The sequence below is a fragment of the Moschus berezovskii genome, chromosome 3 (genome assembly GCF_049115385.1).
Source record: "Moschus berezovskii isolate FMDL1 chromosome 3, NW_MosBer_1.0, whole genome shotgun sequence".
NCBI lineage: Eukaryota > Metazoa > Chordata > Mammalia > Artiodactyla > Moschidae > Moschus > Moschus berezovskii.
This window is the reverse complement of record NC_142462.1, coordinates 36,810,080-36,826,189: the sequence shown is the minus strand read 5'-3', so window position 1 is coordinate 36,826,189 and position 16,110 is coordinate 36,810,080. Positions and strand designations below refer to the sequence as shown.

The 16,110-nt window shown below is 41.3% G+C and overlaps 1 protein-coding gene across 1 annotated transcript; it reads right to left on the bottom strand.

The window, feature by feature from the left end:
• Window positions 1-7,405: 7,405 nt before the first annotated feature.
• Window positions 7,406-8,958, bottom strand: LOC129552292 (heterogeneous nuclear ribonucleoprotein A3-like). The gene is made up of 2 exons (XM_055420560.2): window positions 8,534-8,958; window positions 7,406-8,427 (listed from the first exon to the last, which is right to left on the bottom strand). Exons 1-2 carry the CDS (start codon window positions 8,953-8,955, stop codon window positions 7,683-7,685), a joined length of 1,167 nt encoding a protein of 388 aa, XP_055276535.2. The 5' UTR covers window positions 8,956-8,958; the 3' UTR covers window positions 7,406-7,682.
• Between the last annotated feature and the right edge of the window lie 7,152 nt (window positions 8,959-16,110).

The window sequence follows — 16,110 nt, the reverse complement described above, 5'->3', positions numbered from 1 at the left end:
GTCAGTCAGTCAGTCAGTTCAGCTGCTCAGTTGTGTCCGACTCTTTGCGACCCCATAGACTGCACCACTCCAGGCTTCCCTGTCCATCACTAACTCCCAGTGCTTGCTCAAACTCATGTCCATCGAGTTGGTGATGCCACTCAACCATCTTAACCTTTGTTGTCCCCTTCGCCTCCTGCCTTCAATCTTTCCCAGCACCAAGGACTTTTCCAATGAGTCAGTTTTTTGCATCAGGTAGCCACAGTATCGTAGCTTCAGCTTCAGCATCAGTACTTCCAATGAATATTCAGGACTGACTTCCTTTAGGATGGACTGGTTGGATTTCCCAGCTATCCAAGGGACTCTCAAGAGTCTTCTCCAACACCACAGATCAAAAGTATCAATTTTTCGGTGCTCAGCTTTCTTTATAGTCCAACTCTCACATCCATACATGACTACTAGAAAAACCATAGCCTTGACTAGATGGACATTTGTTGGCAAAGTAATGTCTCTGCTTTTTAATATACTGCCTAGGTTGGTCATAGCTTTTCTTCCAAGGAGCAAGCGTTTTTTAATTCCATGGCTGCAGTCACCATCTGCAATGATTTTGGAGCCCCCCAAAATAAAGTCCGTCACTGTTTCCACTGTTTCCCCATCTATTTCCCATGAAGTAATGGGACTAGATGCCATGATCTTAGTTTTCTGAATGTTGAGCTTCAAGCCAACTTTTTCACTCTCCTCTTTCACTTTCACCAAGAGGTTCTTTAGTTCTTCTTCGCTTTCTGCCATAAGGGTGGTATCATCTGAGTATCTGAGGTTATTGGTATTTCTTCCAGCAATCTTGATTCCAGTTTGTGCTTCATCCAGCCCAGCATTTCTCATGATGTACTCTGCATAGAAGTTAAATAAGCAGGGTGACAATATACAGCCTTGACATACTCCTTTCCCAATTTGGAACCAGTTTGTTGTTCCATGACCAGTTCTAACTGTTGCTTCTTGACCTGCATACAGGTTTTTCAAGAGGCAGGTCAGGTGGTCTGGTATTCTCATCTCTTTAAGAATTTTCCAATTGTGATCCACACAGTCAAAGGCTTTGGTGTAGTCAATAAAGCAGATGTTTTTCTGGAACTCTCTTGCTTTTTCGATGATCCAGCGGATGTTGGCAATTTAATCTCTGGTTCCTCTCCCTTTTCTAAATCCAGCTTGAATATCTGGAAGTTCTCAGTTCACATCCTGTGGCCACTGCTGAGATTTCCAAATTTGCTGGCATATTGAGTGCAGTACTTTAACAACATCTTTAGGGGCTTGAAATAGCTCAACTGGTATTCCATCACCTCCACTAACTTTGTTCATAGTGATGCTTCCAAAGGCCCACTTGACTTTGCATTCCAGGATATCTGACTCTAGGTGAGTGATCATACCATTGTGGTTATATGGGCCATCAAGATCATTTTGTATAGTTCTTCTGTGTATTCTTGCCACCTCTTCTTAATATCTTCTGCTTCTGTTAGGTCCATACCATTTCTGTCCTTTATTGGGCCCATCTTTGCATGAAATGTTCCCTTGGTATCTCTAGTTTTCTTGAAGAGATCTCTAGTCTTTCCCATTCTATTGTTTTCCTATATTTTGCATTGATAATTGAGGGAGGCTTTCTTATCTCTCCTTGCTGTTCTTTGGAATTCTGTATTCAGATGGTATATATTTCCTTTTCTCCTTTGCCTTTAGCTTCTCTTCTTTTCTCTATTGTAAAGCTATTTGTAAGGCCTCCTCAGACAACTATTTTGTTTTTTTTGCATTTCTTTTTCTTGTGGATGGTCTTGATCACTGCCTCTTGTACAATGTCAAGAACTTCCATCCATGGTTCTTTAGGCACTCTGTCTATCAGATCTAATCCCTTGAATCTGTTTGTCATTTACATTGTATAATCAAAAGGGAGATTATGAGTAGGGATAGTCCCCTTTAAATGAGTAGGGACAGTTCCCCTGAAAGACAAAGAGCAGAAATCCTACAATTATCACATGAAATATAACATGCTTAAAATTTGGGCTTTCAGATCAATTACATTAAAAAACAACTACTCATAGTTGAAGCTGTGCAGGGTGTGAGAAAAGCATGGAAGCAGGCAAGACTGGCCTTTTGGTCTGTACCAGCTTCATCTTGTGTTGGCAAAGCTCTTAGAGAGATGCTTCTGAATGTGTGGGGAGTGGGGCCCACTGCACTCTTGTCAGGATTACTTGTGAACCATAAACTCAGTCCTGTCCAGGCTTCTCCTCCTGCTACAGCCTCATCTGGAACTGCCTGTAACAACAACCCCCTGATCTACAGAGCCAGAAACAGAAGAGCCAGGAGTACTGGCCCCTACGGCCAAATGCCATGTGCATTTCCTGTTTTATTTAGTATCTACTGTGGGAATATATGAGGCAAATGGAAGGGGCCAACTTTCTCTCTGAACTCTCTATCTCTTTCTTGTCCAATAAATGCTTATTGTGCAGTGACCAGGTACCTGTTGTACCCAGATCCTAGATGCTTCCAGTCCAGGAGTAGAGATTAGACACATACATAAATAACCCTATTACAAGGCCAAAAGGGATAAGGGCTGATACATAATGTGCAAATGGTGCCAAGGGTTTTCAAATACAGGCCCCCATAAGCTTTCAGGTCAATTTTCAGCTCTTTTTCAGCTACCTAGGGATCCATTTAGTACAAATCCAGGTAAAAATAACCTAATGGCCCCATTATGGTTTGAAAGAGTTATTGAGTCCCATTTGGTCACTTACAGACTTTAAAAACACACAATAAAGCCATAAAATTGGCAGATCTCCTTTTTGAGCATGTCATGTTTTGGGGGTTGTTTTTGTTTCTCAGCGGTGCAGGGAGAGGCATTCACTCATGGTTATGTACGTGTAAACATTCTGATGTCTGGACCTCCATCACTGTGTGTGACTCAGGAGTCAGGCTGCAGGGATGGACACCCAGGATGATGATCTCAGCCCTCTAGCATCTCTCACACTCTTCATGGGAGCATCAGTGCTGGCGAGAGTAGCTTCCCTCTGCACCTGGGTGGCACCCGTTCAGGCTGTATAGGGATTCATTATAATTTACTGCTACCTGATACTGAAGCTGAAACTCCAATACTTTGGCCACTTCATGCGACGAGTTGACTCACTGGAAAAGAGTCTGATACTAGAAGGGATTGGGGGTGGGAGGAGACAGGGACGACAGAGAATGAGATGGCTGGATGGGCATCACCGACTCGCTGGACATGAGTTTGAGTGAATTCCGGGAGTTGGTGATAGACAGGGAGGCCTGGTGTGCTGTGATTCATGGGGTCGCAAAGAGTCGGACATGACTGAACGACTGAACTGAACTGAACTGAACTGATTGGAGAAGGAAATTGCAACCCACTCCAGTATTTTTGCCTGGAGAATCCCATGGACAGAGGAACCTGGGAGGCTACAGTCTATGGGGTCACAAGAGTTGGACACGACTGAGTGACTAAGCACAGCACATCTGGTATTACTACTAATGTAATACACAAAATTGGGAAAGCCGTTGTGGGGGCCTAAGCCAAGTTAGGGTAGTTTGAAGACTCACTGATTTTATAATTTGGTCATCTATGTAGCTGGACACCTCATTCATTATCTGTCAACATAATTCCCTGAAGGCAGCAAATGCACAAGATCTAATTCCCAGGATGGCCTGTATACCAGTGTCCTGTTGGAAGTTGGTGCATCCATCCCTATTGCTCATCCTCTCACACAGGTGAGCAGAGGACTGGCTATTTCCTCTTGGTTGAAGGAGACAGTTACAGGGATTGGGGCTCCAGATCTAAGATGCACCTGTTAGGAAGGTAGAGTTGGATAAAGTGGGCTTAGCTAGACGTGCACTTGCAGAAGTAGCTTACTTAAAAGGTGATGAGAACTAAACACCACAGTTTCACATGAATGTAAACCCCAAAGTTTTCTACTGTTGACTTTTTAAAATGCTTCCAATATCCTCCTAACCAATAAGGAAGTCTGCACTGAGCAATAAGTCTACCTGAACAGCCCAGCAACACAATGCACAAACAGCATCCATCATCCATTACTTTGGGAAGAAGATCCCAGGTATTTAATACCCTATTCCTGAACCAGAGCAATTAGAATTCGGTTTACAAGTAACGATTACAGGGCATCTGAAACACTGATCATTGAGAAAGAAGAATAGCTCAAGAACAAATTTTTAATAAATAGCTTTCCTAAAGCATTTCCTTTTATGTTTCTGAAAGACACTAGCAGCTCTTAAAAGTTTAAAGATAATGAACTTGATCTGTGTTCTTCTTACCTGATCTTCAATTTTCTGAAGTGTTTGTGTTAGTTTCTTCTTGTTGCCATAACAAGTTTACACAAAATTAGGGATGGAAAGCAATACAAATTTATTCTCATATACTGGAGTCAGAAGCCTTAAGGTCAAGCACAACAGTTTTCTTTCTGGAAGTTCAAGGGAGAACCCATTTGCAAGAATTTCCAGCCTGCAGAAGCTATCCATATTCCTCATCTCACAACCTCACATCACTAGGACCTCTGATTCAGTCTCATCTTCTCCTCTGACTCCTACCTTCCCACCTTGCTCTTGTTCAGAACCTTGTTGGTTACACTGGTTCCATCAGTTAGTCCAGGACAATCTCATCGTGAGACCCTCCACTTAATCTAATCTGCAAAATCCCTTTTGCCACATAAGGGAACATGTTCACAGGTTCCTGGGATTAGTACATGAACATCGTTGGGAGGCTATTATTCAGTTGGCCACAGTATTTTATTGTGAGGAGTATTTCTCATTCTAAATGGGGATCTTGGTGGCTTTTTCCATATTCAGGCTGTGTTATATTTACCCATTTAGAAATTCAACCACAAAAATGGCATGTTCATGTGACATCTCTCTACCCCTCCCCACACAACAACTGAGAAAAGGCCATATATATTGGTAGGTCGTTGGACATAATTGCCTCAAATGTGTTAATAGTATATAATTCTTTTACATACAATTATATAAACACATCATTTGTTGCATTTAATATAATCATTACTGCTAATGCTTGAAAACATAGCATTAGGTTTGTAAATCAATCATGTTGTGAAATTTCTTACGCCCAATAACAATTTGTGTTCCAGTTTATCATATCTAGATTTTTTAATGTTTGCTTTGTTTTTTTAATTAATTTTTTTTAACTGAAGGATAATTGCTTTACAATATTGGATTGATTTCTGCCATGTATCAACATGCATCAGCCATAAGTATACATATGTCCCCTTCCTCTTGAACCTCCGTCCCACCTCCCTCCCTTTCCAACCACTCTAGGTTGTTACCCCTAGAGCTCCGGTTTGAGTTCCCTGAGTTATACAGCAGATTCCCACTAGCTATCTATTTTACATATGGTACTGTATATATCTAGACTTTTAATTTAATAAACATTGATGATCATTTGGAAATGAAGAAGTTGCACCTTTGTTCTTTTGAACATAAAAGTATTATGAGTAAACTAGTATTTGGGAACATAATATAATTTTATGTCTTTAATGAAAAGTGTGATCAGGCATGGAGTGAAGCATGTCAAATTTCAGTCAAAAGTAAAGTTTATGGCTGTGTGTTAGGTGCCTTAAAACAGCAGTATGTAATGGAAATTGTGACAGGTGCTTAATTATAACGATGCTAGTTGATGTAGATGTAATAAATGTGCTAAGCTGGTTCATAAAACAACATAATGAAGCCTAGAAACCTGTGAGTAACATGAACCGTCACCAAATGGTCACATCTTTTAAATTCACTTTAAAAGCAAGTGGGTAGGGAGACTGTCTGACAGATTCCACTCAAGGATGCTCCTGACTCATAGCCCCATGACATGGGGCCTTATAGTCCAACAGAAAAGCATCAAGACAACATCTCTCAGTGGCACAGAGTTAACTGTCTCCCATTGGTCTGAAACAAAAGCTGATCCTCTAGAGGAAGTTAGTTTGAGTGAGTGAGTGAGCAGATGATGCTGCCTGATAGGTACTAGTCATTTGAATACAGTAAACCGGCTGATAGCAGTTTGCAGAGGGCCAGTTGAAAGGAGATTTGCAGTAACTCTTGTCAGTAGGCAATAAAGGTATGAGAAAGTGTCAAAATATCTCAGGATAAGTGATAGAGAAGAAATCTCCACACATACCTGCCAGGACCTCAGGAAATGGGTGAGCTTTTGGCCATTAGAGACCTGCTGTCCTGTTATGGGTGAAAAAGAGACAACAGTTAGTCAAGTTCAGAACTGGAGGGCTGCAAAAAATCAAGAGAGGCCACGTTTATTTAACGGGAATGACAACTCCTCGGTTGACAAGAGAGCACAAGATATTGGGTGGCTAGTAAGTAATCCTGGCTGTATTTTGCAGAGAAACTTCTGCTGGACAAGTCAGCATGCTGAGCGAACAGGAGAGGAAACTGGTTCGTGGGAGAGCAGAGCTGGAAGCGATTAGAGAGCACTCAGATGCACACTACTCAAACTTTGGTGCACACAGGAATCAAAGAGAAGCTGGTTAAAATTCAGATTCTGACTCAGTAGGCCTGGGACAGGGCCTAAATGCCTGCATGCTTCACAGGCTCCCAGGTGATATGGATGCTGCATCGGTAAAATACACTTCGAGGAGCAAGGATTTAGAGAATTCCCTCTTAGTAGGGATTCTTGAAAGAAAAAAAATGGAAGTAAGTCAAGTTGGTTTCGAAAAGTGTTAAGTGACATTGGGTATTTGGGTATTCTTTTATTCAGAACAAGATAGCAAGTAAATGAAGACGCTGAATGACTCTGTATCTAATGGATTCTGGCCTCAGTCTGAGTATTCTTACTACATTCTAACTATATGTCCTCAAGTGATTTTCGGAACTCCTCCCTGTTTCAGCACCATCATCTGTAAACAGACTGATAACAAACCCTATCTGGCAGGACTGTGGGATGACTCAATCATGTAATACATGGAATGTGCTTACAGAGATACCGGCACAAGTTCTCAGTCTGCATTAGCTTGTGTTGTTGTCTCATGTGCAGATGAACTGGGCTCTGGTTTTGAATTTTTCCCACAAGCGTCCCCTGTGGCTCAGCCGTAAAGAATCCGCCTGCAATGCGGGAGACCTGGGTTCAATCCCTGGGTTGGGAAGATCCCCTGGAGAAGGGAAAGGCTACCCACTCCAGTATTCAGGCCTGGAGAATTCCATGGATTGCATAGTCCATTGGATCACAAAGAGTCGGACACGACTGAGCAACTTTCAGTTTCACTTTGAATTTTTAGAAAAACAAAGTCATTTTTTTTTTTTTTTTTGAAAAGTTAAAAATTCCTTAATTTTTTATTCCTGGTACCACTACCACAATTTACAGGGCAATATACCTGATGTAATGAAAAGAAAAAGAAAAAGCTACAACAGATAAAAGACCTCAGGAATGTACATCTAATTGACACTACATTGCATTAATCAATAGCTGCACTTTTTGCAAACTGTGGCTATGACAGTCCTGAACAAGAAGGGTTTCCTGTTTAAGCTGCAGTAACTTTTCTGACTATGGATCATCGTTCCTTCTGTGGCAGATTTTTACAGTTCCTCTAACGCATTTGGGACGACTGTCTCAAAGTAACCTGCAGCTTTCCTGACAACTCCTCGCTCTCTCTCCTGCTAAGAACTGTAGCCCTTTTCTTCTGAGTTTTTTAGAACCTTCTGCTACCATATCCACCACTTCCACCACCAGATCCATAACCACCACCATAGGGACTGCCCGAGCTTCTTCCACCAAAACTACCCCCTTTCATGGGTCCATAATTTGATTGCTGTTGTCCACTATAATTTCCAAAGTCATTATAGTTTCCACCACCACCATAGTTACCTCCAAAATTTCCTCCTTCATTGTAACCATCATATCCTCCACCACCGCCACCATATCCACCACCTTGGTTTCCATATCCTGGTCCGCCACCACCATAACCTCCTCTACTACTATAACCAGGACCACCGCCATAGTTGCCACCATCACCTCCAAATCCATTATATCCACCATCACCTCCTCCATAACTCCCTCTGCTGCCACCACCTCCACCACCATAGCCTCCTCTTCCACCAAAGTTTCCACCACGGCCAAAGTTACCTCCACCACCTCCAAAGTTTCCTCCACGACCCATAAAGTTGCCAGATCCACCTCCACGACCTCTCTGTGATCCAGCAGACTGCATCTCTTGTTTAGAAAGGGCCTTTTTCACTTCACAATTATGCCCATTAATAGTGTGGTATTTCTGAACAACAATTTTATCAACTGTATCATGATCATCAAAAGTTACAAAAGCAAATCCTCTCTTTTTCCCACTCTGCCTGTCTTCCATAACTTCTATGGTTTCAATCTTGCCATACTTTTCAAAGTAATCTCTCAAATTATATTCTTCTGTATCTTCTTTAATACTGCTGCTGCTGCTGCTGCTAAGTCACTTCAGTCGTGTCCGACTCTGTGTGACCCCATAGACGGAAGCCCACCAGGCTCCCCCGTCCCTGGGATTCTCCAGCCAAGAACACTGGAGTGGGTTGCCATTTCCTTCTACCAACAAAAATTTTCTTCACTGTTAGATGGGCACCAGGCTTTACAGAATCCTCTCTAGAAACAGCTCTCCTTGGTTCCACTACACGCCCATCAACCTTGTGTGGTCGAGCACACATTGCTGCATCCACTTCTTCAACACAAGAATAAGTCACAAAACCAAAACCCCTGGAACGTTTTGTTTGGGGGTCTCTCATCACCACACAATCTGTAAGTGTGCCCCATTTCTCAAAATGTTCTCTTAAACTATCATCTGTAGTTTCAAAGCTCAGACCACCAATAAACAGCTTTCTCAACTGCTCTGGTTCCTTGGGATCATGACCCTCCTCCCCCCGGCGGCGGCGGCGGCGACGGCCGGAGTCGGGCTGGGGGCGACCGGGCGGCGGTTTTACCTCCATTTTGAGACCTAAAGTCATATTTTTAATCCATTCAGAATGTTAAACCAAATCTTCAAATCTAAGGTACAATTTTCACGTTAAGAAGTAGGGGACCTTTCAGAAGGAGGAATAAAAACCTAGGAGACATAAGTTTCTTGACTAAAGTTTCTTACTTACAAAAACAGAGCTAGAATATGGGCTTTAATCCTGGTTGAAAAGTACTGAAACAGAGCAGGACCCTATGGGGTCTTCCTGGGACAGACCACCCTCTCACCTCCCACCATGTCATCCACCTGCCTTTTATCTGTAGGAAAACTTAGCCAAAGAGTAAATTTAATCAGAGAAGTGAGAAAATGCAGAAGCAAAGGAAAACTGTCAAACAGGAGCAAATAACAACAGTTGAGTCATTAACCAAAGTCAAGGACATTTAGTTCTTCCTTAAGGGCTAGGGCTATAGATAATATTCTAAGCCATATTCTTTGAACCGTTTCATTGACACTGGAACCCCCATCAGGTAAAATAAGTTAACTAGATGATCACCAGATTGTAGCCATGACATAAGCTTCCACAATTCTGAGAACTGGCCTCACAGAAATGAGGACAAATTGACCCTTGAACTGAAGGCTAAATATACTTAAAATGATCAAAGTGATGATGACTAATTTCAAGATGACTGTCAGAGCTGACAGAGAGAGATGTAGCCTCCCCTCTTGTCTGTACATTCCTGAAACTCCCCCTTTAAAAGCTCTTGCCCCGGATCAGCAAGGAGGAGTTGGATTTTGGACATGAATCCATTCTCTACCCTGGTTGCCAGCCTTCTTAATAAAGCAATCTTTTCTTTCTACCAACACTTGCCTCCTGCCTACTGGCTTTTGAGCAGCTATCAGCTAGACTTGAGTTTAGTTAGAATATTGCTTAACTCTAAAAATACTTTCCAATAACTTAATCATAAAGTAGGTGAAATATGATTCACAGTCAAACTTTTCAAGCAAGTGATGGTATTTTTCCATTTTCTCACCATTCACTCACTTCCTTAATTCTTACAGTCTGGCCCCAGCATAGCCAGTATGTTCTAATATCAATATTCATTCTTCTTGGCCCAGTCGAAGATGAGATGCTGTTGCCAAATTCATCTATTATTCTTTTTTTCTAAATTACACTTTTCTAATTGTGAAACTTTTAAAAATTGTGTTGAAATACATATTACATAATTTACCTTCTTAACCATTTTTTAGGTGTACAGTTCGGTGGAATTAAATACATTTACGCTGTTGTGCTACCATTAGTACAATCTATTTCCAGAACTCTTTTCATCTTGAAAAGCTAAAACTCTGTACCCATTAAATAATAACTCTCCATTCCCTTCTCTCCTCAGCCCCTGGCAACCACCACTCTACTCTCTGTCTGTATGAATCTGACTGTCCTAGGTACTTCACATAGCGGAATGATCTGGGACTGGTCTTTTTGTGACAGGCTTATTTCTCTTGGCATAATGTCTTCAAGTTTCACTCATACTGTAGCATGCGTCAGTTTCCCTCCTTTTTAAGGATGAATAATATTCCATGTATGCACATGCCACATTTTGTTTAATCTATTTATCTGTCAATGGTCACGTCCACATTTTGGCAGTGTGAATAATGCTGCTATGGACATTGGTATACACATTCTATCTCTGAACCTTTGCACACACCATCTCCTGCCCTATGGAAGCATCATCCTTTTCTTCCTCTTCACTAATTAGATTTCAATAAAAATGTCAAAGATGAGGTTCAAATAACATTGCCTGAAGCTTCCAGCCACCTCTGATAGTAGGTATTTTGAGGAACACTTACTTGGTACTTATCATGCAGACTTTCATTTCAATTTATCTTTTCTTATGTCAGTGTTTTGTAAGTTTTGTAAGGCAATATATAATGGGTTTTTTTTTTCACTGTTTGACTGGTTTGTTAATAGGTTATTATAGGGCTTGATTTAGTGATTTTCATAGAGTGGGTATGCAATTAATACATTTTATGAAGATGATCATGAGGAGGATATAGAGACAGGAGTAGAGAATTAACAGACTATATTTCCATTGGTTACACATCTGTATGATTGTTGAAGATACAAGAGTAACAACAATACTCTCACTTAATCTTTCCTAACTTTCAGGTCTTTTTTTTTTTTTTAATATACATCACCATAGCAGTAACAATTACACAAAATATATATGCAAGGTAAGTATAAAACGGTTATGTGACTTACTCAAAGTCACGGCTTGTAAATGCTAAGCCCCTGGCCAGAACCCAGGTCTCTGCTCTCTCCCCACTGCTCGTTCTCAGAACACAGTGCTGCCACAGGCTGATTTCAAAACCTGAGGAGTGTTTTACCCAATTTGTTTTGGATCTTCTTATTTTACATATATTATCATTGCCTGATCCTATCACGGGCAGAGAAAACACAGAATGTTCACATCTAGCATGAAATTTTAAAATAGTTTTGACAAGCTTGTAATATGGCTTAGAATAAGCAGAATGAAAATTCAATATGGATGATCACAGCTCAGCAAATTGCAGAAATGAGCTCTAGAGAACGGTAGAATATTATGCACAGCAGGAAGATCTTTAGAAGCTAGTTGACCATGAACTGAACATGGATTAGTAATGTAGGAACATGATACACTATTGATAGAATACCATAAAAGAAATATAATAGGAATTATCTATATAGTAATTTTTTTCTCCCCAATAAAAAAAATTATCAGACTTTTTTTCTATTATTTGGAATTTATGATTTGTGGATGTATCTTGAGAGTAATAACCATAAATGTATACATTCATTTACTGAGATATTTATTAAATATCTATTGTATACCAGGCATTGTAGCAAGGTTACAGAGTACAGTTCCCAGCATAAATTCAAGTAATGATAGCAGAGATGTCTAACCCTGACTAGGCTGTGGGATTTGGTCAGGGAAGACTTCCTGTCTGGACTAGGAGTTAATCAGGAAGAGAAGGGGTGCGGTGGTCATTTCCCATTAATAAAGACCCTTGAACCAGGACAAGAATGTAAGATGAAATGTAGCTGCTCCAGCTAGTGAGGAGGTAGGTATGACCAACATCATGGATGTGAGCCAGGATGGTGGTGGGAAATGGCAGGTGAGGAGACGGACGGCTTGAATTTTAACCTGCAATTGATCGTTTTGTCCCCAGGAGAGGGTCTGACCTATAGCAAACACTGTGTGCTTGTTGTTTGGACAAATAAATGATCCTTTCACAAACCTAGATATTTGAACCTGAGAACAGCCAGCCTCTAGATATTATTTTATGAAGAATGTGTAGGACATTAGAGAAAATTCTCTATTTTCCCCAATTACAGCACCAAAGAGAATAAGGGAAAATAACAGATAGGAAAAGGAGTACGTCAAGGTAGTATATTGTCACCCTGCTTATTTACCTTATATTCAGAGTACATCATGAGGAATGCTGGGCTGGAAGAAGCACAAGCTGGAATCAAGATAGCTGGGAGGAATATCAATAACCTCAGGTATGCAGATGATACCACCCTTATGGCAGAAAGTGAAGAGGAACTAAAAAGCCTCTTGATGAAAGTGAAAGAGGAGAGTGAAAAGGTTGGCTTGAAGCTCAACATTCAGAAAACAAAGATCATGGCATCTGGTCCCATCACTTCATGGGAAATAGATGGGGAAACAGTGGAAACAGTGTCAGACTTTATTTTTTTGGGCTCCAAAATCACTGTGGATGCTGATTGCAGCCATGAAATTAAAAGATGCTTACTCCTTGGAAGGAAAGATATGACCAACCTAGATAGTATATTAAAAAGCAGAGACATTACTTTGCCGACAAAAGTCCGTCTAGTCGAGGCTATGGTTTTTCCAGTGGTCGTGTATGAATATGAGAGTTGGACTGTGAAGAAAGCTGATCACCGAAGAATTGATGCTTTTGAACTGTGGTGCTGGAGAAGACTCTTGAGAGTCCCTTGGACTGCAAGGAGGTCAAACCAGTCCATTCTAAAGGAGATTAATCCTGGGTGTTCATTGGAAGGACTGATGCTAAAGCTGAAACTCCAATACTTTGGCCACCTCATGCGACGAGTTGACTCACTGGAAAAGACTCTGATGCTGGGAAGGATTGGGGGCAGGAGGAGAAGGGGACGACAGAGAATGAGATGGCTGGATGGCATCACCGACTCTGTGGACATGAGTTTGAGTGTACTCCGGGAGTTGGTGATGGTCAGGGAGGCCTGGCGTGCTGTGATTCATGGGGTCGCGGAGAGTCGGACACGACTGAGCGACTGAACTGAACTAAACAGATAAAGACTTGAGCTTTATGCAAGAAAGAATCTACTGACTGTGAACAAGTTATTTGGCAAATAGCTTGACTATGCAAACAGCAAAGTCATGGATTCCTCCTTGGAGATCTTTCAAAATGTGGTCAAAACCCATTCTGGGGGTCGGTTCGGTATAATCTTGCCAAACTGAACTGGTGAAAACCTTCTCTCTGATCTGGGGGACAGCCTCGTTCTTTTAGCACCCCAGTAGCAACTTCACACGCAGGTTCTTTCAGCAATCCAGCAGCAACTTCACACGCAGTTTCAGGGTTAACATAACTTATTTCTCCCTGCTGCATCCTGACTGATGTGATTGCAGTTTTATTTTGACTGCTTTCAAGGTAACCTTCTCTGCCCTTTATGAGCATTCAGGAGAGTTGGCAAGTGGTGGTGCCCATATTGCTTTATAGTCATCTGTGGGGAGGGGGGTGGGGTGGGGGTGGAGGACATTTAAAGAAACAGCAGTTTGCTGTGGTCCCTCTGGAGAACCTCCTGCTGACACCCCTCATTACCTTTATCAACATTCTGCTTTTGTGCCACAGCTAACCTGCGGCATGGAAAATATACTGGTAGCTGCTCTCCCAGTCCATACCAGGAAGGCCCTCAGAGCATCCAACAGTCCTTTCTGCTCACAAAACTTGAGCCCTGCTTGGGGAAATCTCCCTATTTGTAAAAGGCTTTGCACAGTTAAAGCCAGCATACAAGAACACACAATCTGATTTTAATGATAAAAGACCATTTTTTGCAGAGGAGAATCAAGCCTAAGCTCAGGTTGATAGGTCTCCAGTGCCATTTTTGCTGGCCTGATGGCAACTTCCTCCAGCAGAGTGGCGGCAGAAGGAGTCGGGAGATGTCTACAGTTAGGGCAAGCACAGCCAGGATTTGCTAATAGAGACAATACCTTGCCCTGAAGGCAGCTTCTAGCTGCAGCCCTGAAGCACACACGTTGAGAATGTATCACACAGAACTGTCAGTCAGTACCAGAGCGAGAAAATTGTTGTTTCAAATGTTACAGTACAGGAAAATCGCCTCTCTGCACTTGCTGCCAAAAAAATGACAGCTTAATTTATGCCACACTGAAGCTACATTACAGAGCCATTCAGCTTGGCAGTTAAGTACGCTCCACGCTCACATCTTCCCCCTGTGCAAGTGCGCAGGGGAGAAATACACAGGGGCTATAATAAGGACAATTGGCTGAGGGTTTGCCATGTCAGTGGGACTAAATACAGGTGAAACAGTATCAGCAATAAAATACATCACCCCTACCTCATTTGCAAAACCCACTCTGCCCTTGCAGTTGCAAATATTCAGGTGGGTTCTGTGGCAATATTGTTATGCACGGGATAGATTAGGGAGAGATGTGCTGGTGTCAACCCACTGGGTTTTATGTTGAGGGGAGGTGCTGCAGCATTGCCATGACTTTGAAAATTATGTCAGTATCCTTGATGCAGACCTTCAAAACTTGGCAGTGGTTTACCCTTTCTGAAATTAAAAAATCTGACATAGTATACTATAGTAGCCAAGAATCTATATTTTTCGTTTAGAATTACCTTAAGGTACTAAAGATACACTTAATAGTCAATTTTTTAAACCAACCTAAGTTATTATCACCAAGGTTGCGTTTCACATCCATTTCTGCAATTTTCACAAATAATGAACCATCTCGTACTTGAATGGCAAGCAATATGAATTCTTCAGGCAGCAACAACTGAAAAGTTAACGATTAGCTAGAGGTGTTCTTTTCTTTGCATTCTCAGCCATGAAACTTCCCTAATGTCTATCAAATTCTAATAAATACATAGTCTAATTTATACTGACATTTCAGATGAGAAATCAAAGTCTCCCTGACATAATTGTGTCAGAGTACAGAGCTACTGTTTTATGTAAAGGAGGCCAGTTTTCAGAGTCCCTTTCATAGGGACGCCCTTTCTCAGAATGGCTCCACGAAACTGGAATATTAATTGGGCTTCAGGATACTTTGCCAAGAAAAGATTTATAAGTAATATACAAAGTATTTATAAGGCAATCCTTATAAAAAAAAATCACAGCCCTGAGAAAGCAGTCCTCTGCAATTGGCTTCTCTCTGCTCAGTAAGCCATTCATAATAAAATGAGCGGCCCTCAAAAGAGAGCAAATGCATTTGCAATGGCTGTTGATGTGCTATAAATCATTCTCAATAAAACGACTTGCAGAGATAAATGATACATATCTATTTAATAATCCATTATCCAAAATAAATATTCTACCTTAAAATAAAGCAAATGCACTTTTCCTGGTTGTTGATGTGTTAGAGCTGCTCAGGCTAATGGTAAAATGATTTGTAAAGTGGAGCTCTGGTGCTGGCCATTGTCTTATGTGCTCAGGAGAGATTAATACCTCTTCATAACTCATCAAGATAAATGCCTTAAAGTAAAAATATCATCCAAAATGTTCCCACATATCTGTAACCATACTCATTTTAACTTTCTCATCGGCTGCCTTTGTTGTCAGCTGCTGAGCGTTTTTTAGCCTGACTTCGCATGGGTGTGATTAGACTATGAACAAGAAGTCAAAAAGACCCACCTCTTATCTCTAGGATCTATTGTGTAAAATAGATCACTGTTTAAAATAGGTACACCAGAATCAACACTCAAGAATAAGAAGAGCCCTCATATTTTAAACAAGCAGGAAGATAAGGGGTTACTCAAAAGTTCAATTTTTCCAGATTTAAAATCCTGTTGACCTCAACTTGGTGTATACATGGTGTATATGGCTGTTTCCCACTCAGATACTGTACTCACCTGCTAGTCTGTGAGCCCATGGCTCAGCTCTCAGCTCTGCAGGTCACCAAGCAGGATGACCGAGGAT